Source organism: Stigmatopora nigra, chromosome 7, assembly GCF_051989575.1.
Source record: "Stigmatopora nigra isolate UIUO_SnigA chromosome 7, RoL_Snig_1.1, whole genome shotgun sequence".
Lineage (NCBI taxonomy): Eukaryota > Metazoa > Chordata > Actinopteri > Syngnathiformes > Syngnathidae > Stigmatopora > Stigmatopora nigra.
In genome coordinates, this window is record NC_135514.1 from 285,530 (window position 1) to 312,344 (window position 26,815).

A 26,815-nucleotide genomic window follows, 5' to 3' on the forward strand; every position below is an offset into this window, starting at 1 on the left:
GTGCTTTTGCTTTGCTGTTCTGTGGGGTTCCTGTTTTTGTTCAACTTTGTCTTTTTGAGTCCGATTCTGTTACCGAAACCAAAATGGCGCTGTTTCAGCGGCAGCCGGCGGCCACGATAGCTCCGTCCACTCTTGTTCGTTTTGTGTTTTTGCTGCTTTTATGTTTTAATGATTCCATTACTTTGATTTGCTTTGTAATTTGGACTTTCGCTTTGCAGATTCGTCTAATCCCTCTTGCTACTGCCACAATGTAATTTCCTGAATACGGGATGAATAAAGTTATCCAATCCAATCCAAATCCCATCAATGCATTAAGGCCATGACTCATTGGAGGAGTCTCTTTTAATCCAGACTTGGGACTGACAATGGATAGAAATTGTTACTTTCCTGCAAGACTGCAAACCAAAAGTTGATGGTTGTAAATTGTTAGAACATCAATGCATGTGTACTCTCACCACAGCTGAGGAGGAACTGGCCTATGCCGTCTCCACACAAGTTAGGGAATTAATTTTGAATATTTATTAGAAAACAAGGGCAGCACATTATACATGCTGAAATGATTAATTCATATTCACATCAAAAGCAAAGATGGAGATGGGAGAAAGATGGGAAAATAAAAAAACAACACGCTTCATTCAGTTCATGGAATTCTTTCAGCACACATAGTCCTGGAGGTCAAGATGCATTGCTGTTAAAGGAAAGAAAACACAACATTGTTAAGTTCCTTAAAGTCAGCAGCAAAATACACATTGATGTAATATTTCATTTAAGTCTTGTTTTAGTGCCCATTTTAAGTGATTTTTCCACATTAACAACATTAATCAAGACAAATTGATTCAACAATTTGGAGAGTTGGCCAAAACGCAGTCATGACGTTTTGGTCAGGATGTTTATGAGGGACAAAATCATTAATTAATTTTCATTCGGTGATCTCTAATGGCATATAAACCTTCATAAACCATGCTCAAACCATATATTCTTATTTATTTAAGTTACAACAAAGACAAGATATTAAATGTTCATACTGAAGCTTATTCTTTTTGGCAAAAATTAATAACTGGATTTTATGACTGCAACACATACCAGAAAAGCAAGTGAGTGGCATGATTGCCAGTGTTATGTCACCCTTACCACTGTTCAATAAACGTTGGGAAATTGAGGAATAATGATCCATCCTTGCTTGATGTACAGCTACAGGTGGTCAACAGTCTGGTTGTTTGTTTCTTTGTTTTACACGTCATTATGCACCACAACTTTGAACTAGCAGGCATGCGTGCGCTCAATTCCCGCTGGTGGCGGTATGGTTGGAGGTGTGGATGGTCGTTTGCCTCTCTGTGTGCCCTACGGCTGACTGGCGATAAGTCTAGGGTGTCGTCTCCCTTTTGCCTGAAGACAGCTGGGTTAGGCCCCAGCAACCCCCGCAGCCCTTTCGAGGATGGGTGGTATGGAAGATGAATGAATGAATTTTTAACTATTGGCAGACAATCTTTTCTTCGAAGCCAAGCTCTTGTAATGGGAAGAAAGTGCTTTGGCATTGTTTTGTCAAAATAAGCAGGATTGTTCATGAAAGACATTGCTTAAATGGAAGTATACACCTTTCTCCAGAACCTCTATGTATTATTTTAGCATTAATGGTGTCTTCACAGATGTTTTAGTTACCCATGCCAATGGAACTAAAACATCAGATGTTGACTTTTGATAGCTGATAAACTACTTTGATTTTGGCCTCTTTAGTATAGATAACACTGCATCTCTTTCTTTCACAAAGAACTTCAAATCGTGATTAATCTGACCACAGAACAGTTGTCTATTTTGTCAATGCCCGGCTGTGAAAAGCACCTGTGCTTCTCAGTCCCGTTAAAAAAAAAGTTTCTTTCCAGTGGGGTTTCATCCAGGAACTGTAGATGGCACAGTGAATTTTGTTCATGGAGATTGGTTTCTGAACGTATTGCTGAATCCATTCTATAATTTCCTTTTCAAGGGAATAACAGACATTCATTCATTTTCTGAACCTCTTTATACTCACTAGGGTGACGCGGGGTGGTGAAGCCTATACCAGCTGACGAGGCGGGGGACAACATGAGTTGATGGCCAGCAAATTTCAGGGCACGAGGAGACAAACATACATTTACGCTCACACTCATAACTATTTATAGCAATTTCGAGTGTCCAATCAGCCTACAATGCATGTTTTTGGAATGTGGGAGGAAAACATAGTAGAAATCCCACACAGGCCAGTGGAGAACATGCTCACTGACCTGGATTCGAACCGCAGGACTCCAGAACTGTCAGGCCTATACGCTAACCACTAATCTGCCGGGATGTCCAGATCACACACTTTCCTTATGATTTTCTGGCCTTTGCCACTTTTACAGAATGATTTGTCAGATAGTGTGAAGCTTCTATATAATTGGACCATAGATGGAATCCTAAATTCCTTGAAAATGTACCTTGAAGAACATTACCTTAAACTGTTTCATGCACTTGTTCATAAATAGGTGAACCTCATCCCATATTTGCTTATGAATGAACCGTTCCACTAACCCATTAACTGGTTTCCAACTACTAGTCTGTTGACCTGTGGGATGATCCACATGGTGTTTTAAAACCATTTCTCAAATTTCTCCTCTTTTTCACCACCTGTCAAAGCTTTTGGAATGAGTTACAGCCATAACATTCTCAAGTAATGATTGTCTTAAAAACAATAAAGGCTATCATTTTCAACATTAAATATATTGCCTTTGAAGTGTACACAATAAAATATAGTTTCAATATGATTGGCAGATCACTGGATCATATTGTCCTTATTCAAGTTTAACACACCAACCCAACTTCATTGGAATTGGGGCCATAGTTCCAAATAGGAGACAATGATGTCAATCAAAAATAGGTTGAAATAACATGGCAAATGATCAAAGTAGGGGACTGGAATTTCATAATCATACTGAACATAAAATAATACATAGGTAACTAACCTGTTTCTCCTCAGTGGACAACACACCCTCTACTCCTACTATCTGGTACTGTTTATGTTTCAGGCTGCCAGGAAGCTTTCGAACATGTCGAATGGCCATTGATGCGGTGCTTCTACTCTTTAGCTTCAAGATATCTGTTGATGAGGAACCAGGATCCAAAAGCAGAAGGCCCATGCTTCCATTCTTATGCTGTTCCAATCCCACTATGGAGCGGCTATGCCCTTTAGGACAAGTTGAAGATACATTCAGTGAATATTGAGGATTTTTTAAAAAAGTATTTGATCATTTTATTGCCTTTCACTGTTGGAAAAAATACTGTCAATCTAAAGGTAAAACATCAGACACAATAATTTTATTTAAAACAGCAATATGTGTCATAGCGTTTCAGCCGCCTAGCTTAATAGTAAAACTAATTACATCATTAATGTTATGGTACTTTTACGCAGAAGCAACAAACTGAACAGAAATGGTGTGGGTCTCCACATAGGGACTAAAATACAGTGGGGCCTCTACTACTTACAAAAGCGTCTACGTTATACAGTAGGGGCAAATAAGTATTTAGTGAACCACCATTTGTGCAAGTTCTCTTACTTGAAAAGATTAGAGGCCTGTAATTGTCACCATGGGTAAACCTCAACCATGAGAGACAGAATGTGAAAAAAAACAGAAAATCACAATGTTTGATTTTTAAAGAATTAGTTTCCAAATTAGAGTGGAAAATAAGTATTTGTTCACCTACAAACAGGCAAGATTTTTGGCTGTTAAAGAGGTCTAAAATATAACAAGGTCTAACAAGGTCTCCACTCGTTGCCTCTATTAATAGCATGTTTTAACTCATTATCAGTATAAAAGACATGGTACTCAGGCGTCTCATCGAAAGACGTTTGGTCCCTCGACGGGGCGTCGACCGGACGTATGGAAGAACGGATGGGCCGTCGACCGGACGTTTTGTCGCCGGCTTCGCTTGCTGTCAAATTATGATAGAGTTTACTGTTGAAAGCGAGCAACCAGGTAATCTCTCGCTCTCAAAATTATAATCATGAGAGAGAGAGTAAATTTGTCATGTCAGAGCATTAATATCTAATATCAAAATTATCAATGAGGACTCATTTAACACATCAGCTGCTGAGAGTGAGTTTGTAATTGCATTGACAATGTAAGAGCATTAATCTCTAAATATCGAATATCAAAATTATCAAATTAGAGCAAAATGAGTGGGAAATAACAATACAACAGGCTTCATGTGTTATCATGCCCAAAGACACTAATAAGACATACGCAGCTGTTAATGCGCAGTTGAAAAAGCTCACGGAGGACTATGAAAACCCGGATCGATTTGCAAACAAAGTACAGTACCTACGATGTGTCAAAATGAGTGCTCTTATTGATAATTTTGATATCTTAACACCTTGCTGCAATGCAAGTTCTCACAGAGAGAATGAAGGTTCATCGGACGTCTAATGCCGTCAATGGCAGCAGCCGATGTGTTAAATGAGTGCTCTTATTGATAATTTTGATATTTTGATATTAGATATTAATGCTCTTACTTTGTCAATGCAATTGAAAACTCACTCTCCCGCTCTCTCTCTCATGAGAGCGAGAGATTACCTGGTTGCCGGCTTTCAACAGTAAACTGTCATAATTTGACAGCGAGCGAACCCTGCGACCAAACGTCCGGTCGAGGCCCCCCATCCGTTCCGCCGAACGTGCGGTCGAGGCCCCTCCGTCCGCTCCGCCGAACGTGCGGTCGAGGCCCCTCCGTCCGCTCCGCCGAACGTGCGGTCGAGGCCCCCCCGTCCGTTCCGCCGAACGTGCGGTCGAGGCCCCCCCGTCCGTTCTGCCGAACGTGCGGTCGAGGCCCCCCCGTCCGTTCTGCCGAACGTGCGGTCGAGGCCCCCCGTCCGTTCTGCCGAACGTGCGGTCGAGGCCCCCCGTCCGTTCTGCCGAACGTGCGGTCGAGGCCCCCGTCCGTTCTGCCGAACGTGCGGTCGAGGCCCCCCGTCCGTTCTGACCAACCTGCAAGGCAGTAGGTCATGTGTGATATAATTGTAATAACCGATGGAACACTGTAGGACCAAAATGTAATTTTAATGCCGCCTCTCTACAATAGTGTTGGAATTTTAGACCTACATCCAGTGCAAACCCCACCATGACGCAATGTATTTCTAAGAATGTCATTGTGTTGCTGGGTGTGCACCTTGATGCTGCAGGTAAAGGGGTGGTAGAGAGGTCTGGATAAGTTTAGAGCGCAAGCTGCTGCTGCTGGACTGACTGAAGTACTGTTTGACCCACTCAAAGAGCAATGGATGGGTGCCTCCTTGGCCAGTTGGCTGGTGAAAGTCAATGATGCGGCCACTGCAGTAGGAGAAGGAGAATTGTTTCTTTTAAAGCTATATTCACATCCATTCACTGCTGTATTCTTTCAAACAAGCAGTATTGATGATACTTTGTAGGACAGAGTAGATTCAGAAAGAGTGGACAAACCATATTTGATTGATCAAGTCTGATAGTTTTCAAAATTGAGTGCATTTGCTTCTACCTCTGTAATATGCTGATCTTAAGTTGTAAAAAGTAAGACAAATTAAGTGCATTAAATAATAATTGTGATTATATTGTGTGATTTTAACGCGTCACCAATTCTGGTCCTCAAGGGCACCTATCCAGTCTGCGGTCTCCATTCGCCAAAACCTTTGAAGCAAAATTACATAGATAGTTAGTAAACTTCTGTTGAGACTGCTGAGGAGTTAATCATTTGACGCTGGTGAGGGAGGGAATCATGGAAAACAGGCTGAATAAGTGCCCCCGAGGACGGGAGTTGGTGACCCCTAGTCATGTTTTGTTTCTAGTTTGGTGGTGGGGTATTTTTTTCCTTGTGTGCTCTATCTGCATTATTGTTCATGAGTGTAAAGTGCTGAGTCTATTCTGGCTCTCCTTCCCATGTATGACCCAGGTCTTTGTTATTGTCATCAAACCCTGTCTGTGGAATTAAACCTTTTCTCTTCGTTTGTTGAGTGTGGGAGTATTTCTTCTGTCTTGGCTATGTAATCTTCATCATTCCCCAATAAGTTGGTTGCTTTGATTAGTTTGGCCACAATAATTGAAAAAAACACGAAGTAGGATTATTTCCTATTCCTATTATTACTACATACATACATGTTTTCGTGCCTAAACAAAAACACAAGTACAATTATCAAGAAGTCGATTTATTCAATATAATAGTTATAGATGACTAATGTATTAATATTTAAATATAATTTATAATTAAAATAATGTAAATACTTTAAGTACTGTACTCACAGTGAAATTTGTTCCTCTGCTTGTTTAAAAAAATAAAAAATAAATATATAATTGTGAGCTTTAGTCCAAGTCCTCTTTGTCAGATTTGAGGTTTTGGTTCATTGATGAAAAGCTCAGAAAGCGCGATATGGGCAGCAGGAGGAGCTTCTTTCTACAAGAGGTTTTCGCCACACAAGGACAATGGTAAATGCCATATTTTCATGTACAAATATGCTTTACAAGGACATGGCACTGTCAAGACGATTGCCAAATTCAATGGCTCAAACCAAGGTGGCGTCAATCTCCTGGAGCTGTTGTTGGAAACTACAGCCCATATCCTCCTGACTACCAAGAAAAGCATGATGTCCAATCACATTTATTTTGAAATTCCCCTATCTATGTGAAATAATTGGAATACTGAAAAAGAAATTTGGTATAATTGAAAGCTCTGAATGTCCTCTATAGAGCCCAAAAGGAGTAAATGTGATTGGTGGACTGGGTGGGAGATATTTATGTTTACATGTCATCTCCAGAGGACAAATTTGAACTGCTACGTCTCTAGCATAACAACGTCACTTTTTCAGTCATTGTCATCATGTCTAGTTCTGTCTTGGGTTCATTTGTGTCTGGGAGGCATTTTCAAAGATGATTTGAAATCCAAACAAAGCTGGAATAGGCTCAGCATAGTGTTTGTTCACAGATAACGTGTGCGAATCGAAATGTAATTCGTAGATACCAGGAAATAGCAAGACGCTGTTCTTCTTGTTCTTTTATATTAGGACCATGACTGATCAGCTTTTTTTTGTTCCAACTGATCTAGCAGACAGTTTAACCAATGAGTTTTCCTCTGAGACTAGCAGCACCTGGAGGCAATCAACTGATTACACATTTAAAACACCAGATTGGTGATGTATCCTCTTCTTCAGTTGGAATGAAAACCTCCACCCACTGCGGCCCTTGAGGACCAGTTCGGACAACCATGGTTTATAAATTACTAGTGTTGAAGATGGTTTAAATTTAATGGTAAGCACCTGATTCCTAGAGACGTAAGCAGGACGTAGATCTCGGTGGCGCCAATCCAAGCTCGAGTCCCCTTTACCTTATTATTAAAGTGGGATGCACCTTGAGGATCCAGTCCTAAATTCCATGCATCCTCAATCATACTCTGCACCCGTGGAATACTTGGCACTGCTTTGTCTGTGGAGAAAGGCGAACATTAAATAAAAAAAACTGTATATGTATATAACAAGACAAAACCAGAATTAATTCTCAAGGATAGCCATTTTCAATTAGTTAAACAAGCATATAGGGTGAATTGTTCCTTGACCTTTCTGTTACAGTAGTAGTATGTTGAATGTTGTCTGAATGAAACCGAATATGACAATGTAGGGGGAAATAAATTCTGGAAGTCATTTTTGCCAAATTCATATATTTACCTTTGTTGAGGAATAAATTAGAATATGTGATGTGCTGTTAAGTTTGAATGCAACACACAAGTTTATGTTTGTGAAGACAAATAGTCTTGCTGTCATTTCCTTCAATGTGGGGCATTAGTGGGTGGGCTATACGATTTTTCTCATTGGTTTCTCCTTGGGTAAGCTTTCAATCAAGGACATAATCATTCATTTTCTGAACCACTTTGTCCTCACAGTGCAGGAACCTATCCCAGCTGATTTCAGGCCAGAGATGGGACACACCCTGTATCGGTGGCTAACCAATCCTAGGCACGGGGAGATGGACAACCATTCATGCTCACACTCACGAAGCGTCCAATCAGCCTACCATGCATGTTTTTGAAATGTGTGAGAAAATCAGAGTACCCAGAGAAAACCCACAGGCCTGGGGAGAACATGCAAATTCCACACAGGTGGACTGACCTGGATTTGAACCTAGAGCTGTGAGACCAAAGCCCTAAATTCAAAACCACCAAGCCAGACGACATAATCCTTTTTCATAATTTTTGAGTGTCAGATTTTGTTTTTCCACCAGTAATATGTTGATTTTGCAGAACGGCTGGAATCAAAAAAATATTCAGCTCACGAAATGCCCTGATGACCTCGCAAGATCCGAAAGAAATTCAAGTTACAAAACGCCAAAAAAATAACACATTCCAAGACTTCCTGTATTACATTTTGTAATTGGTATGATTGATGATCGACAAAATCTCCCAACACGCTATTGGCCTCGCATCGCTTTAGAGCGAGCAGCATTTCGATGCTTTTTGTGTGCATTCGAGGTTCATCATCAGGATGTTCTAACAGTGTTGATTGGTAGTATGTGTGCATAGTTGTCCATATCCTTTTGCTCAGCAATTGTCTGGTAACCAATTCAGGGTGTCCCTAGCCTCTGGCCCAGAAACATCTGGGATTGGCTCCAGCACCTTCCACAACTCTAATCAGGAGAAAACGGTTCAGACAATGAGATTATAAATTGGTGGTATTGGGGACTTTGAAATGGTTTGGCCTTTTACATGTAAAATGTCTCTACTTACAAAAAAAAATCAAGTTACAAAACCACTTCTGGACCCAATTATTTTCAAAAGTAGGAGTTGGCCAAGAGATCAATGTGCATTATATCCTTCTTAGATAGCTGCCTTTGTGCCTCATTAAGTATTTAAGCGCTAGCAATATTATTATTATATGTTAGTAAGCTTGTATATATTTAAAAACACTTAAAATAACGGCAAACCGGAGTTTGATTGTTTTTCCATAGTGGGACCTGCGTAGTGTAGCACCTTGTAAAGCAGAAGAATATGGGTCTAGTTTGTAAAGAGAAGAGAGCAGCATCTGGAAGTTTCTGTAACCACAACCCCAGCCTTTGTCTCCTGGAGAGGAGCAGTAGTGATCAGTGTCAGCGCTCAGCCACACGTACGCACAGTCACTGCACTCAGTCAGATAGTACTGCCATAGAGCTCTAATGACACCTATGATGAAACACAGGAGGAAAAGAACACATTCCCACTGCACGTTCACTTCAGGACATTCACAATGGCAGTTTAAGAAACTCTCAAACCTTTGTAAGTATAGTACAGTAATACCTCGACATACAAGTGTCTCAATTTGAGATTTGAGTAAAATTCGAGCAAATATTTGCCTTGAGATACAAGACAAATTTTGAGGTATGAGCATATGAGACAGGCAGGTGGCTAAGACGCGAGGCTGCTTATGATTTCAGCACACTGTCTTTCTCACTGTCTTTCTCTTTGTTGTTGCGTTAGTCAATGCAGAATTAGGGGAAAAACAATGGGTCCAAAGGAACCCGGTGCAATGAAGCGTAGTGCGAAGAAAAGGCGTATGATGACAATTGATATTAAGCAGGAAATCATCGAAAAACATCAGAGTAGTGTGGGCGTGACTGAGCCGACATATAGAAGCAGGAAGTTCGCCTTGAAAGCCGCGGCGGGATACATTATCATCTTCACCTTGGTTATTGCACAATGTTTAAATTTTGTGTAACACAAGATTAAAACTTTTTAAGTGTGTGTATAGGAAGTTAATTTAAGTTATGTTTGAAGTTTGTTATGTTACAAGCACATCCGCCAAGTCTCTCTCCCCTCTCCGCGAACTCCGCATTCTACTCACTCAATTTAGTATTAAACATCATACTCACTAGTTATTTGTTACTCTGTTAGTAGATGGTGAATACAACCAATAAAAGTGTGTTTTTCCATTGTAATATCCAGTTTTTTTCTAGAGGGTGGGAACAAATTAATTTAGTTCATTTCTATGGGAAACGTTGATTTGAGATACGAGTACATCGACATACGAGCTCAGTCCCAGAACGTGTCAAGCTTGTATCTCAAGGTATGACTGTATTATGAACGTTTTTTTAATAACAGTACCATAACAAATGCCATCATAGTAATGTTAGCCAAAGAGCATAGGAAAACACAAACCTGGAGTTTTAGTTGTGCCATCATCAACTCCTGAAGCAAGAGATTCCATCATCTCTACCCTCTTAGAGTAATACTCTGCAAGACCCAATGTCCCCCTGGCCACATCTCTCTCCATGGTCTTTTCCATCTGTTTGGAATAGCCACCACTGCCATCTAGGCCAAACTGGCTCTGCACATTCAACAGACACAAATACAGTAGGGCCAATAACTACTGGGGGATTTAAAATTTTGCAAGTTCACACATTTTAAAAGGTAAGTGCATTGTTATTTTCATAACCGGTGCAAATCAAAGGTGAGCGTTAGAATGTTAAAAAAAATTGTAATTCACAATTGAATAATCTTCAAAAATGTAATTGTTAGAATGACTAATAAGTATTGGGCAACTAGCAAAGGTTACTTTTAATATTATGTAATATAGCGTTGGTTGGCAATGAAGAATCAAAATTTTAGTTAACATGTTTTAAGGCTACTAAATACGGTCTATCACAACTCTCCCGAGTTTAAGTCTGAGTAGTTTGTGACCAATTGTCCATAGTTGAGTTTGAGTCAATCCGTACATTCATCCAGGTATATCACTGCGGCCACTTGTCTAGGAATGTGTTCTTTTAGTCAGACATCCCAAGACACAGAGGGACAACTTTCCTGATCAGGGGTCCCTCCAACAGACACTGTTCTGCTCATCGGCGGGAGATAGAAAAGGGACCGGCTGACCCCAGATACCGGTCTTACAAATGCACAATAATCCTCTGAATGGCGATAAAGTGGAAACATCGCTTCCGCCACACTTGCCGGGACCGACCTGCACTGGAAGTCTAAAAGAACTGAACTATGAGATGTGTTCAAATGTTGGAACTGCACTGTTGTTTGTAGTTTAAAAACTACAAGAGAATGGAATATTGTGGAATTACAGCTAATGAATCAAGTATGCGTAGGCTGTGTAAACCCCGTTAGACTCTAAAGGAACATCCTGTGCATACTGACCATAGTCAGGTTTACCTGTGAAGAACGTGCTCGAACGGTATGTTTTTGCCAAGACGATGACTAAAGAATGCAGCTGCCCCCTTCTTGGCTGATAATGGGCACATAAAAAATGTGAGGTTTGCAAAAATTTAAAACTAAACCAGAACGTGCCTGAGGGTGCAGTCTGTTCTAACCTCAATACTATAACTAAGATCAAATAAGAGGCAAATAACATGCCTAACCAACATCAAGTTGTACTACTATTGCTGTGTTTTGCTCACTCATTAAATTTCAGACCTGCAATTTCTTAAACTCCTCCTTCTCCAGTCGGTTTTCCTCCTTCCTCCTATCCGTCTCCATTTGCTGTTGAAGTGTCCGAGCGAGTCTTAGATCTGCATCAGAGCACCCTACAGCAAAAATAAACGAGTGTCACCCTGGCTATCTAATTTACTGTAAGATTGGTGTTCTCAATTAAATACTAGCAAAAATATGATCATATGGTGAGACAATCCCACCTGCTTCATTGTCCAAATGCAGTTCCACATGCTCCTGCAGAGATGTGCTGTCGCTACAAAGAACCGGACAGATGGGGCACTCAAATTCCTCCTCCCCTAGAAGACAGTTTGAAAACCACAAGTCTACCTACAATAAGTAATGGTAATAACCCCAACACTCACGAATGTACTAATATTTTTTTAATATCCACCTATGTGGTCATAACTAAACATTTACAAGTTGCCCAAATAGAAGAACTTCACAGAAGATTGACCACAATTTGTTTTAGTCTGATCTGAAAAAGCAACTTTTGAAAAAGTCTCAAAAATCATCTGACTTTGCGTTTACTAATACTGTGAAATATGATGCAATTTTGGTTTACAAAATCTTCCATCACAAAGCTCCACCTCCACTGCAAGAATTTGTAAGAAAAATTCCAATAGATCAGCAACAGCTGGTTGTAGAGATGACTGTGTAGTTCCCTTCAGAAAGTGTGTATTTAGCCAAACCACTTTCTGTTCGTGCCTCACATACCAGCAACTAAATACTAAACGTCAACTCACGTATCCGAACCTCTGTGCCAATCGTCTCAAAACCTGGCTGCTGGATGAACAAGTGTGATCACGACCCTGCCTAGACCTGTTCCGTTTATGAATGTCTCATCGTTTCAATAGTGCTTTCTAGTCTTATGCCCTATTTTTTTGCCTTTCCTCCCCACTTTTGCCTTATTCAATTTATCTTGCATTTTTAGCATCACAACGGACTAAAGTTGGGAATTGGCCTTTAGCTATAATCCTACATGTGTACATATATATATGATCATTAATTTGTATTGTCCCTTTATTAAATAAATCAAACTCAACTCCAACCTGGCATCATTAAAGTATACAGCACCTACGCAATACAATTATACATTAAATTAGATAAATTAAATACAATCTGCAAACATGACGTGTTATGTGATTTAAAAAAAAAGAAAAAAATCTGTTAGGTACCATGTCCTTTTGAGAAGTCAAGTACATTTGATTCTATTACAAATGTGACAGTGTATACAAAACACCTTGAGTGGAGATTTGGTCCTGCAGATGTAATTCAACATGCTCCTGCAGGATGTCGCTGCTGCTGAATACTAGTGAACAAATGGGGCAGGAAAGTATCCCTGTAAAAAATAAAAATTATACATCAGCTGTAACCAATAACTCTTGAAATGATTGTGTGTGGTTTTGTTTTTAAAGTACCATTCTGTGGAGAGGCAGTGTGCTTCTGTTTGGCACTTTTCTTCTCAAATAAACATCCAGCAGTTTCCAGAATGGGAATGCTCATTGCCAAACCATGCTTTTTCCTGGGTTTTAAAAGTGTTGGTGGGCTGTCTGAATTCCCTTCAGATGTTAAAAGGCCTTTACTTGCTTTTAAAAAGGCATCATCACTCTGTTGAGGTAGAAATGTGTCACTAGATGATCCACAGGGGATTGCTTTTAATTCTGGACTACATCTAACAGTAGACTGGGGACCATTAATTTCTAAAACACTAGTGGCAGTTGAAGATGGAACACTGGAAAGCAGGTGAGATGAATTTTGGGCTTTGTGCTGTACTTCTGGATGTGCAGAGGTGATATGATAGCAAAGTTCATCATATGTTACTCCAGACAAAGGGCACATTGGACAGTGCATGTCATTTTCTAGATGGGTGAGGAGCAGATGTGTCTTCATATCCTCCTCGAACATTATCTCCTCACAGCATATCTCACATGTCAGCATGACACAGCCTGTTAATCAAAGAGTTAGATTAATCATTTTCGAAGCCAGTAAATGGGACATCTGTATCTTCTGAAATGTTTAAACACCACGTAATGCTTTATTATGTCACCAGTTGACAGCGAGGTGGATCGTCTTTCACAACTGGCTGGCAATGCCCCCAAAACAAGTTATTTTCCGCCGATTTGTAACAAAATAGGTCCGAATCATATGAGGTACTTGGACCACCGAAAATTGTCCGTGAGTAAATGTTGACCATTTGCAATCCACCCATGACACCATTTAGAAATTTTGAGACGAAACATGATCCGTGAGTCGAACGTTACGTGAGTTTATTGATTCAGTCATATAGTAATTCACATAAGGTAACAAATCTAAATACGCGTACGTTGTTGCCTTTCCTCATTACAAGCGAAGAGTTTAATAATAGTACTATTTAGAAACACTGCATTACATACCGTGAAGTGCAAAATCCTCGTGTGGAAGAAGTTAGTAAGTTAAGAGACTTCCCGGACAAATTTTCGATATAAATAAAATGAGGTGCACCATTGTACAGTGAGAAAAGACGATAAAAAATATATTTTTAAAAGAAATTCATAAAACGTACAACATAAGCATAAGCGTAAGAATTGATAGGTGTTTCAAATTCGTGTAAAAGAGGAACTCGATGCACAGCTGGCGGAAATGACGGCTGATTGTTGTCGCGAGGTGTTTTCTGGGAAAGTGTCGCTAGGACGCCATTTTCCTCTACTGACAGGGCAGGTAGGTTTGTCAGATTTTTAGTTTTTTCCACATTTGCAACATTCAAGTCCGTCAAATATTGAGGGGGTAAAGAATCAGCGTCTTAAATAGATGCTTCATATATTTTGTCATCTGCTGTTCAAGCTAAATACACAAGTAAGTGAAAATAACTGCATCTGGAAGGAGCTAGCCCTGGTGCTAGGTTAGAATCAGGTTCAAAATCTCATCTCATTTAATTTTCTTAACGGCTTTATCCTCACTAGGGTTGTGGGGGGTGCTGGAGCCTATCCCAGCTGACTTCGGGCCAGAGGCGGGGGACAACCTGAATTGGTGGCCAGCCAATTGCAGGGTACAAGGAGACAAGCAGCCTTTCACGCTCACACTCGTACAGCGGGGCAATTTAGAGTGTCCAATGAGCCTACCATGTATATGCATGTCTTTGAAATGTGGAAGAAAACCGGAGTACCTGGTGAAAACCCACGCAAGCCCGGAGAGAACATGCAAACTCCACACAGGTGGACCGACCAGCCACTCAGCCGCCGGGCTGCCCATGTTCGAGCTAATTTAGCAAAAGTATTGCATTGAAAGGAGTATAGACAACAAAAAAGATCTTTGTCCATCTCCTTGTGCCTTGTAGCCTGAAAATTAGAATCACGGTTTTGTTTTTACAGAATATTTATTCAGAAAGTGTGACATGTTGATGTAAGACGCTATAGCTTTTGAGAATGTATGACTTAATTTGAAAACTCACAACATACACATACATATGTGCTTGTATGATTTAATTTAAAAACTTTATTTATCAGTGGCGGGCCGTCAGGGCCTTCAAGGCCTTCTCTGCTGGTCTAAAATATCTGAATCATTTATTATATTTTGTCCGTCAATACTTATTAAAGAATTCTAAATGGTCTGTTAGCCTCCTTTCATTGCTTTCCCCCTTTTGCACTGCTTAACCAATAACATTTCAGCCATTAGTTGCCTGGGTCAGCCTTCACAATCAGTTCTGCGGGCTCTGCTGCATTAAACAGTGTTGATAAGACTGTTGCTTTAACCAATCAGAATTTGATTTGGTGACACCAAGGTCATTTCGCAGGCGGAGGAATACGTCATTGCTTTTACTAACTATGATTGGCTTGTAGCCGGACCAAAGCCAAAGTGAGCCAGCCAGAGACCGCAAACTCCACCCACAATGGCAGACGGAGGAAAACAAATGGATTTGGTTGCATATTTGCTCACAAAGCTGTTTTCCAGACAGACTTTTCCAGGAAAAAATTGACATCATTAAAAAAGGGCAGTCAACTCCAGAGCTAGCAACCCTGTTACAGCCGGGAAAAGGGTGTGTCTGCTACTTTCAGTGCGCTAACAATGAGAGCTACCAAGCCTTATTTTGAGCGAGCTGCATCAGCAAATATATTGGTGTGGTGATTTAGAGCCATTTTCAAGACTGTCTATGCCAGAAATATAACAGGACAGGCTCGATCTTCATCATAAGCTTCGATGGCGATGGAAAAGAAGGAAGAAAGAAAGAATGATGGATATTGTATACATTTAAAAAGGATTTTTGTTGAGTCAATTATGGCTATATTCCTAAATAATATTTCAATTGTGGGCCCGGTTCTGATATCTGAAAACCTCCAGTGTTTGTATTTAATCACTAAATGTTGCTAGGAAGTTGATTATACCCCATTTTAGTGCAATTTTTTGCTGTTTTGCCATTAACGTCCATCACAGTCTTTTCCCGGGGAAATCACCCCCGTGGTACAGTTGTAATGTCTGAAAAGCTCCAGTATTTGTATTTAATCAATAAATGCTGCTAGGAAGTGGATTTTACCCCATTTTTGTGCATTGATTATTTTTTGTGTCGCAGCTGCAGCTGCAGTTGAGGTTTTATAGCCATAAAATAGTTTTTGAGGGTTGGATTGATTCGTTGAAGGCCCTACGAGAAAATGCACGGACCGCCACTGATATTTATATATATATTTTTGCATTAGAGTCATGTCTGAGTCACCTGATTTTTTTGGCTCTGTCTACTGTATTTATTGGATTATAACGTGCACCCATAATTTGTGACTAAAAATTAGTGTACATTTTTTTCTACACTTTTTCTCATACTAAGAATTGCACGACTACAGGTAACTGGTAAATGCTGATCACGTATCGCCATGACAAACCATTTATTGACAACATATGGTACGGAAACCTGTTAAAACAAATTACCATTATGACCACAAGTCTGAAATGAAATTTACAATTTGAAATCCTTAAAATCCAATCCAATTCATCATCACGGTATTTAAACATTTTCAAAGTCTGATTCATCATCAGACTCACCAAACAATTGATTCCATTCTTCTTGAGTTCTTTATTAAGTGTGAGCACAGGCCAATAGGACAGAATTTCCAAATAAGAGCAAATACATAGTGCTTACTCATCCGCAGTGTGCTACTTGAGAAAAATTAAAATGTAGTGAAAAAGGTTACCAACGTCTTGAACACAATGACACAAAACTTTTCATAATTTTTATCGAAATTTAACACATTTGCAGTCGCACAGTTTTAGATGTTCACTTGATTGCACTCATTGACTTCAACCACACTGTTTGCCAGGATTCTCAAATTGTATAGTTGTACCAATTTAGCCACAAACGCACAAAACAATACCCCTGCCCTATTCAGTGACTGAACTGCCAATGAACCATTAAAGGAAGTCAGATGAGGGGACTCAGCTGTCTCTTTAGAATGCCTCCCGGAGGTTTCCCTGGTGAGATGCTCTGGGTACGTTCCACTGGACGGTGACCACGTGGGGAACGAATGCCTTCAGATCCCCTTACAACGTAGCTGACTGATGTCGCTGGGGGAGGGAACATGCTTTCCTGCCCAATCAATTAGACTTCAATACTCCATTAATTTGCTGTAACTGTTTGCTTTAAAAGTCATATATTTGTATTGTGGAAATTGATGATAACTAAAAAAAAATGTTGAATTAAATAGCTCGATAAAAGATCAGACAAAAACAAAAAAAACAATGGAAAAATGGTTTGGGTCCAAACAATTGAATGACATTTAAGACACTGAACTTATGGAAAAGGCTAGCTATTCAATACTGACGGACCCAAAATATGTTTGAAGACCCTGGATATACCAAATTTTTGCACCTGTGGTCTTTTCAGACAATGGCGAGTCCAGGGAAAGACAGCTACAGGATGAAGAGCTACAAGAACAAAGCCTTGAATCCTCAAGAAATGCGCCGAAGGAGAGAGGAAGAAGGAATCCAATTACGCAAACAGAAACGAGAGGAACAGGTAAACAGTCACCTAAAATATGTGGTTTATGTGATTGATCACTAGAGGTATTTTTTGCTGCTGTCAGGATTGTGGGTCGAACCACATATTGTTAAGAGTTGTGATTTAATATTAATTTATAGATAATTTCAACTCTCATCTCATTTTCTGAACCGCTTTATACTCACTAGGGTCACGGGGGCTGCTGGAGCCTATCCCAGCTGACTTTGGGCCAGAGGCGGGGGACACCCTGAATTGGTGGCCAGCCAATTGCAGGGCACAAGGAGTTGGACAACCATGCACACTCACACCAATACCTAGGGAGCAATTTAGAGTGTCCAATCAGCATACCATGCATGTTTTTGGAATCTGGGAGGAAACGGGAGTACCCGGAGGAAACCCACGGAGGCTCGGGGAGAACATATGTTAATATTACCTATCTATTTATGTCTAAAATGCCTTTCCTATTTCTGCATTGTCACCCTCTTGCTACTGTGACAACGAAGTTTCCCAAAATACGAATAAAGTTATCCAATCCAATAACATCTGGATCTCAACTTGTTATTCTATTTAAAAGTATATAAATGTCTTCAATATGTTCCACCCTAAACATACAAAAAAATATAAGTTCTTTGTTGAGAATGAATAATGAACTAAGATCCGTGTTATCTATTTACTTGTATTGCCCTACTGTTTGTTCTCGAAGGGGTTATCAAACTCCAAAGTTAGATGGTATGTATTGCTAGTATAAGAACTTCAATGGAGTTTACTATAGTAGTATATGGTTGTTTCAAATACACGTGTGATAGTCTTTCTTCTATGTTTTGATTAAGTCAGCAATGCAATAAACATGAGCCCTCTTTAAAAAAAAAAAACAAATTCACAACTTCCCTCTGATGAGTCATCACCTTATCGTGGTGGTGATGTTTGTGTGTCCCAATGATCCTTGGAGCTATGTTGTCTGGGGCCTTGTGCCCCTGTTAGGGTTACCCATAGCAAACAGAAACCAGGTAAGGGACCAGACACTGTCGATCTGTGTTTTCCCAGTCCCGAATGTGGGCCACCAGGGCCCCTCTCTGGACCAATACCTGGACGAGGAGCACGAGGTTGAGTGCCTGGTGGCTGGGCCTACACCCATGGGCACTGTCTAAAGGGACTACGTGGGTTCCGCTTCCCGAGGGCTCCCGCCATGTAAATGAGAGGGGCCCAAAAGTTTGGGTGCAACAACAGTTAGGCAGCATTGTAATCAGCTTGGGTTCTGGTACCACTCCTCTCGAGAGGCGTTGGCCACTTCCACTCTGGAGTTGCTGATGGTGAGAGGTAGCGAGTAGGTGTGGGCATACTTATTCTCCCCCATCTCGGTGCCTGGGGTGTGTTTTGGTTCACCTCGGTAGATGAGAGGTTAGCCTTTGGGTGGGGGGATATGTCGAATGCACCCAACGGCCAGTTCAGAGTACCCACCCTTTTTTTAAGTCCTTGGAAGGAGTGCTGGAAACTGCTACTGGTTCTGCTTCAGAACTTCAATGCTTATGTGGGCAAACACAGTGAGACCTGGAGGCGTATAAATGAGAAAAATAGCCCCCCTGATCAGAGCCCGAGTGATGTGCTATTGTTGGATTTTTGTGCTTGCCGTGGATTTACAATAATGAACACCATGTTCAAGCGTCCATATCGTCCTGACTACCAGGAATTTTTTTTTGTCCAGTCACAATTATTTTGAAATTCCCCAATCTATGTGAAGTAATTGGAAAACTGCAAAGGGCATTTGGTATCGTTGGGAAGCTCTGAATGTCCTCTATAGATGAGTTAATGTGATTGGATGCACTGGGTGGGAGATATTTAGGTTTACAAATGTCCTCTAGAGAGGAAAATTTGAACTAGTGGTACTCGGGAGGATATGTGCACTTGGCACCAGGACATCTAAGACTGCAGTTCGATAAGTGACTTGAAACTCGAGTAAAGAGTGGGGCGTAGCAGTCAACCTACCACCACCTGGTGGTAAGTTGGCTCTGATGGTGGGTAAGGATGCCGGTGTGGCCTGGCTGACCCAAATATTCTGTGATGCTCTGCTGTGAATGCTTGGCATAAGGAGTTTAATTTCCCACTTCCAACAGAGCTTCTCCATTGTACGGTAATAGAGGGGCATTGAGTTCGAGTGGACCATGTTCCGCGCCGCTATTGTTGAGGCGGCGGACCGGAGCTGCGGCCACAAGGTGCCCGTCGTGGTGGCAACCCCATAACCGCTTGTGCACTGGCGGTAAGTGATGCCGTCAGGCTAAGGAGTCCTATCGGGCCTTTTTGGCCCATGAGATTCTGGAGGCTGCTGACGGGTATGGGTGACCAAGCATCACACTGCTCTGGTGGTCTTCGAGTCTAAATCCTGAGCATGGGAGAAGTTGGGTGAGGCAATGGTGAACGATATCCGGGTGGCTTCAAGCTAATTCTGGTCCACTGTCCCACGTCTCGAGAGGGGAAAGCAGTGCACCATCAACACGGTGTATAGTGGGGATCGGGCTTTGCTGTCCTCGACTCGGGTTCTTGTGAATTGGTGGGTCAAATACTTTGAAGATTTCTAACTCCACCGGCACACCTTCCCATTAGGAAGCACTGCTGGGACACTGCGGTGGATTCTCTGACCTTTATGATTGAAGTCACTGAGGTTTTTAAAAACATGCTCTGCAAAAACATTTTGCATATAGATTAAAATCATAAGTTTTGTAGTGCCATTGTACCAAGGCTACCATCCCCCCTGTTGAGACATGGGATTTCCCATCATTCAAAATGGCAGCCCACCTAAACAAGTTTTTTGGTAAGATGGGCTGCCCCTCAATGTTTGTATAAATCCCATTTTCTAATTTCCATATTCCATATTTTGAATTCTGATTGTGGGCTTTGTAACTGCATCTTTGTTAAAATGTCTACCAATCTGCCGCGCCATCCCCGAAAGACGATTTCAGAAATTTCAAACTCCCAAATCCTTTTCCACCTTGATATTTGATTGATAGATAATATCTTGGTGACCAGCCAATCAGAAACACAAAGACAGACAATCATTCATGCTCACACTCATAATCAGGGGAATTTAGTGTTCCACCAATCTTGCATCCTTATTTTTGGTTTGTTGGAGTAAACTGGAGTATCCGGAGAAAAACCACGATTTCTCGAGGACACAAAGTATACTCCACACTCTAGAACAGTGGTCTCAAACCGGTCCTCAAAGGGCCGCAGTGGGTGCAGGTTTTCATTCCAACTCAACAAGGATACCTTTTGCAAGTGCAATCAGTTAATTAGAGTCAGGTGCTACTTATTTTAAAGACACCTGATTGGTTAAAATGTCGGCACTGGATCGGTTGGAACAAAAACCAGGACCCACTGCGGCCCTATGTGGAACCGGTTTGAGACCACTGCTCTAGAAGGTCTGGATCACCTCGCTTTTAGTAGTAGATCTTAGAACCGTAAGGTTGATGCGCTAATCACTAGTTCAATTTGGGTCGTTTACGCATACCTCAGTGCCCCGTACATTTTGATCACAGGTGTAAACCACCATCACCCGTGGGGCTTCTTGGTAGTTCACCCCACCTTTTTCTGCCCTATCGGCAATCATCATTCCAGAAGGAACTAGGTAATTAATGTATTATCGAGGCGTGCCGCACATCTACAAATTGAAATTTGTTTTGGAAGTTCAAATGCCGCTGTTCCTCGTCCTAGTCAGTCAGCATTAGCGCCTGCCATGCGAGTGGCTGTGATTAACTCTTAGTTTGCCAATAATGCAATAACGGAAAAGTTGTGACACATTGAAACAAACACACACACACACCCACTCAACTATATTAACTGTTTGTAAAAATAATTACCTCCATGTTTTGCATTAAGTTATACAACTCCGTTAATGCTATCAGTTTAGCTGTCTGTACTCAGAATTGAGGTGGCAACAGTTTCGCCTCTAAAGTTTGTTTTAGTAGCTGTCAATTTATTTTGTATTCAATTTGAGTTTTACCCGTTCTATTTATCCTTAGACAACCCATCTACTTAAAGCATTACTCAGAGGTTTTATATCATAATTTGGAAGCACTATCCTTGACCATAATTCCTGCAATTGTTTCATACCAGGAAAGGTTCCACCAGATTTTGGGCATCCAGTGCCAAATAGAGCCTATTTCCAAATTTCTCTCGAATTTGTATTAGATATGGGATTCCCATTCCCCAAATATACCAGAATTCATGTGCCAACTCATTCTGTCAAACCCAAAGCGACAAACATAATCTGTTTTTTAGCCAGATTTTGGAACCTGGAGAATCGTTTCATTTCCCACTTATCTAAGATTGTTTTTGCTAATCGTTATCTCTGTAACATTTAGGTGCATTAACCACATAATTGCAATGCTGTAATTTTTAAGCTAAAGTTCTCTTAATTTGTATGCTCAAAACAATCCACAATTCTCCAAATTTTCCCAAGAGTGCTTGATGTGAGCCATCTTCAGAAGCCGATGCTTCTCAAAACAATTTACAGTTCTCTTGATGCGAACCATAGTCCTTACTTTTGAAGAGATGTATTAAAATGCCTTTTGTTAATGTCAATAACTAAAAATAAAGCAAAGCGTTCTTTATTGCAAGCACGTATATATAATGATAACCCTAACACACAGTATTTCTGAGATACTGTATATGAATCAAAAGAATCGTCTGCTGGATTGCACATTCTGAAATGGTGCTGCCTGCACGTGCACAATTTAAAAAAAAAAAAGTAATGTGAACACTTCAACCAGGCAAGGGTGTCTGAGTCTCTGGATGCAATAATAGCATGAGATACACATTACGCCAGTGTCAAGGCTTATATTTTAATAATCGACCGCAAGACTATCGATCAGCCTTGACAACTATTGGGATATGCTGACATGGTAAGCACTGCGAACATATGTATCACGGCTATTCCCATCTGGCCAGTCAGAGCACGTTTTAACTACCGGTAAAAGGTAAGAGCGGCCGCCTAAGTGAGCAATGGCAAGCACAAGTGAGTTATTATGTTTTATGCAAGATACATTTTATTTTTTTAATTTTTTTATAGATGTCAAAAAAAATATTGCTTAGCGTTTTATCTGTTTATCTTTTCTCTATATTGAAATAAATGACCGTTTCAACGTATTGTCTTGTGTTATGGTGTTTCGTCTGCCACCTTGCAGTTTCGTGCATAAGTCTAATTTTTGCATTTATAAGATGTATTATTCAGTCACTTTTTTTTTTAACAATCCGGCCACTATGCGAGTGAACACGATCCATAAACACAATTTGTAATCTAATAATTAAAAAATAACTTTAAAAATGTTTTTCTTTTTTCATTTCCAAAACCCAGAAGTAAATGAATCCTAGATTCTGAACATTGACTATTCGGGTTTGCTGCAAAAGTAAATTCCACAATTTGCACATGATTTCCTAATTCATGTGATAAAGGTGGGTAATCATTGGCATTTTGTCTTCCCACAGCTATTTAAGAGGAGAAATGTATGCACACCGGCAGTTGATGAATCAATGTCAGAATGTCCGATCCAAGATCCAGACATCAGCTCAACAGTACCTGTTTCCAGTGTAAGTCAGGTTGCAGCCATTGGCTAGTCTTTGTTTTCATAGGGTTAGGGTTAATTTCTTGCCTTTAGTATTGGTTTGTTTACTTTTGTTTTTTGTTCTCACATCAATCATTTGCAGTGCACATCATACTTGAATACGCCCTCTTTCAAAAGAAGATTAATAAACTTTCTCAATTAATACAACTTTTTACCATTTGAACCAAAGAAAATCATAATTTCGAAACTGCATTTTCATTTTCTCTTTCCTTGGGTTTTATCTGTGTCATACTAATATTTGTTCAAGGATCTGAAACCTTTGTGATAAATATGCAAAAAACTGAGAAATCAGGAAGGAGGCAAATACTTTTTTAGGGCACTGTACTAATATTGCTGTAAATCAATTTTAGTACAGCATTTGTGAAAACAGTTTGCATATAGTAAGTAATTGAGTAGTTATCAGTTGGTGTTTTCTGTCTTATGTTGTGCACTGAATGATTCCGTTATAATATTGTATTGAGGTTTTTTCTTGCTGACAACTGTGCAGGATGGTGTCATAACACCTGATATGGTTCAGATGATTTCCTCTGAAGATACAGACCATCAACTGATTGCTACCCAAAAATTCCGGAAACTACTCTCCAAAGGTTTGTGTCCTCTTAAAAAATATAGTTGTAATTTACCAAAAACAATGAATGTATACATGAAAGTGGATTATGTCCAATGCCTTTCCCCCCCTTTTCTTTTCATTGTATGACTTGTTTTTATATTTCCTGGTTGTTGGTGACACAAAAGAGGCTGAATGCAAAGAAATTTTGTTGTTGGTAAAAGTTCATCTTGTCTGTTTTTTTTCTCCTCTTTTTCAATTTGTGAAATAGTGTAAGAGAGCATTTGCTTGGTACCTTGAGTTACAAGAACACTTCTACCACTGAAGTCTACATTAAAACCCCAATTTTCTGTTTTAGAGCCAAACCCACCCATAGATGAGGTTATTGCCATTCCTGGGGTTGTGAATAAGTTTGTTGAGTTCCTGAAAAGAAGTGAGAACTGCACATTGCAGGTAAAATGCTTCATTTAGTCACAGAATTCTCGGTTCATCATACGTTCACTGATCATTTTCGATCCCATCATTTCAATCACAGGTGGTGCTTTATCTCGCAACCCACGACTTCAGCACAGTGTCCTTTTCTATGCACATGCTTGTTTAAGAGGCGAGCAAGAATTTTAAATTGTCAAGTGAATATTGTTTGTTTGTTTTCAGTTTGAAGCAGCCTGGGCTTTAACCAATATTGCCTCAGGCACCTTCCTGCACACCAAAGTTGTGATTGAAACAGGAGCTGTGCCTATTTTCATTGAGCTGCTGAACTCGGAATATGAAGATGTACAGGAACAGGTGAGAGTCTTTGAACATGAATGCAAACCTGAGTAACAAATACAACAAGTACAAAATTCCGGATAGAAATTGGGGGATTACGTTTCTACACTTTACAGTGATCCCTCGCTACTTCGCGCTTCAGCGATCGCGTGCGCAGAGCTTCGCAGATTTTTTTGGGGGAAAAAAAAAATAATTTAAGATATTAAATTAAAATTATAATTTACATCATCTTAGATGGTGTGGAAACAAAATATTCAATTAGAATTAGTAATTTCATCATTTTATAAATTTTAAAACACAAAAAATGCACGTATGCGCAAAGCATCATAGGGGATCACGGCAGCATCACGGCCGCATCACGGCTGCTTCACGGGCATAAACGCGCAAGCTGATTGCTCACTGAATGTACTCGACTCCCCATTGGCCCATTCACCACGGAAGCCCAAGCTTCTCCCGATGCCCATTCTCAGTCCACACTTATCTCGTGCTGTACAGTACGCTTCTCGCCAAGTTAAGCGCAAAAGTTTTGTGAAGCCCTTCGTGATGCCTCCCAATCCCATATTACACTGAACACTGGCTCATCACAAGGCTGTGTACTGAGTCCCCTCCTGTACTCCCTGTACACATACGACTGCACACCAGCCCACCAGTCACACTCCATTATCAAATTCGCCGATGACACCACTGTGATCGGACTCATCTCAGGCGGGGATGAGTTGGCTTACAGAGATGAGGTCGACAAACTGTCTTTTTGGTGCTCGGCGAACAATCTTACACTAAATACCACAAAGACTAAAGAAGTTATCCTGGACTTTCGCAAGCACAGCACAGACCTGGCCCCATTCCTCATTAACGGAGTTTGTGTAGACAGGCTCCAATCCTTCAAATTTCTGGGAGTCCATGTCACAGATAGGCTCTCCTGGTCTACAAACACCACAGTGGTAGTGAAGAAGGCCCAGAAACGACTCCACTTTCTCAGGGTACTGAGAAGGGACAAATTGGACACCAAGCTTCTGGCAACCTTCTACAGAGCCACTGTAGAGAGCATCCTGACTTACGGCATTATAGTGTGGTATGCCGGAAGCACGGCAGCAGACAAAAAAGCCATGCAGAGGGTGATAAACACTGCCCAGAAGATCGTCGGCTGCTCTTTGCCATCACTAGAAGACATTGCCAACCCCCGGTACCTCAGAAGAGCCGGGTCCATTGTTTGGGACCCATACCATCCTGGACACGGCCTGTTCCAGTTGCTTCCATCTGGCAGACGCTACAGGTCCTACAAAGCACGGACAAACAGGCTCAAGGACAGCTTTTTCCCAAGACCCATCAGGACTCTGAACCTGCAGCAACACGTGACGTGACGACAACACAAATCCCTTCTATGAAATTAAGTCGCAATGAAGTAACAGGAAGTTTGTCTGGCGTGGTTCTGCCTTCCACAGGCTGACTGAGGGAGGGTAAGTATAAAGACTGAGAGACTGTGATTTTCTACCTGGCTCCTGGTCTTTCTTGTCTCACCCGCTGTTGCAGTGCAAGGTGGCGGTTGGCCTCTCCGATCACACACTTTGCCTTCCTCTGGTGGATCCATAGTCCCCTATACGTGTTCGCCTTTTCCCATCCGCAAGCACACTTTCAGAGGATTTCATTAACTGGAGTTCCGGTAAACTCGTCCTTTTCTGTTGCCATCGTCGATATCACGTGGTCCGTTCTGTTAGGCCCATCTTCCATCCCGCCTCTCGGAATGCCTCCAAGTTATTTCTTCCTTGGGTTTTTTGTAGTTAAATGTGGGTGTCCCTCTTAAGAGAGACTAGTGGGTTGGGTAGCTAGGCGCCCATTCCCGGCACTGTATTACTTTGCTGCCATCCATTTTTTCCTGGACTTCAACTGCCCTGTTCACAGTAGTCACTGGCTATCCAGAACTTCAGTTGATGTACAGGTAGATGTTATTTCCTACTTGGTATTGCTACCTGTCGCATCTCCTCTGGTGCCCACTGGTCACCTGGAGCTTCATCAGCCAGGAACCACCATTAATTGACATTTTGCTCCCTTAATCCTGGAACATCTCCTGGGGGCATGTCAGTGACATAGATGTATCCTGTCACCTCCTGGAGCTGATAGCTGTTGCATCCTGTAGCTGTTGTTGGGGTTAGTTGTTGTTTATCCCAGCTCCTGTCCTTCCTCCTCAGCCAGAGGCAAAAGCTTTCCTTCTCTGCCTGTGTTGTTGACAGCCCGACATAGCCTCGGCAGCCAACCTCGACTGGGTAGATGGTACACTTCTAGCCTTGTTGAAGTATTATTCCTGTTTGAGTGTTTGCGTTTACATTTTGTCCGTGGGGTTCGTGTTCCTTCGCAGTTTCCACCAGTAAGCTAGTTTTGCTGTGTCGTTACCTTTTCCCACTTTGTTGTATTTAAGGCTTTAAATTGTGAACCACATTGTTATTCAATTTTTCATTAGTGCACTCATTAGCTAGAATTACTGATTGTTTTTTCCTCATATTGAGGACT

General features: G+C 41.0%; 2 protein-coding genes across 7 annotated transcripts in view; one reads left to right on the forward strand and one right to left on the reverse strand.

The window, feature by feature from the left end:
• Window positions 1-496: 496 nt before the first annotated feature.
• zufsp (zinc finger containing ubiquitin peptidase 1) lies at window positions 497-14,065 on the reverse strand. Of its 3 annotated transcripts, none has more exons than XM_077720120.1 (11): window positions 13,815-14,065; window positions 12,840-13,367; window positions 12,662-12,760; window positions 11,622-11,744; window positions 11,404-11,513; window positions 10,147-10,315; window positions 8,986-9,075; window positions 7,283-7,448; window positions 5,173-5,330; window positions 2,976-3,196; window positions 497-688 (listed from the first exon to the last, which is right to left on the reverse strand). In XM_077720120.1, the coding sequence occupies exons 2-11, from the start codon at window positions 13,357-13,359 to the stop codon at window positions 641-643; spliced, it is 1,704 nt and encodes a 567-aa protein (XP_077576246.1). In that variant the 5' UTR covers window positions 13,360-13,367; window positions 13,815-14,065; the 3' UTR covers window positions 497-640. The 3 variants fall into 3 exon arrangements, with proteins under 3 accessions (XP_077576246.1, XP_077576244.1, XP_077576245.1); XM_077720118.1 differs by having other exon boundaries at window positions 8,986-9,174; window positions 13,815-14,063; XM_077720119.1 differs by having other exon boundaries at window positions 8,986-9,174; window positions 11,622-11,717; window positions 13,815-14,062.
• kpna5 (karyopherin alpha 5 (importin alpha 6)) overlaps window positions 13,478-26,815 on the forward strand; it is a 29,476-nt gene continuing 16,138 nt past the window's right edge. The window contains exons 1-6 of one of the 4 annotated variants that reach the window (XM_077720124.1): window positions 13,478-13,596; window positions 17,267-17,398; window positions 22,859-22,960; window positions 23,483-23,582; window positions 23,901-23,995; window positions 24,197-24,328. In XM_077720124.1, coding sequence (XP_077576250.1) covers window positions 13,567-13,596; window positions 17,267-17,398; window positions 22,859-22,960; window positions 23,483-23,582; window positions 23,901-23,995; window positions 24,197-24,328 — 591 coding nt within the window. In that variant the 5' untranslated portion in view covers window positions 13,478-13,566. Of the gene's footprint in view, window positions 13,597-13,976; window positions 14,254-17,266; window positions 17,399-22,858; window positions 22,961-23,482; window positions 23,583-23,900; window positions 23,996-24,196; window positions 24,329-26,815 lie in introns of those variants that run through there. The other 3 variants (XM_077720125.1, XM_077720121.1, XM_077720123.1) reach the window with 3 other exon arrangements.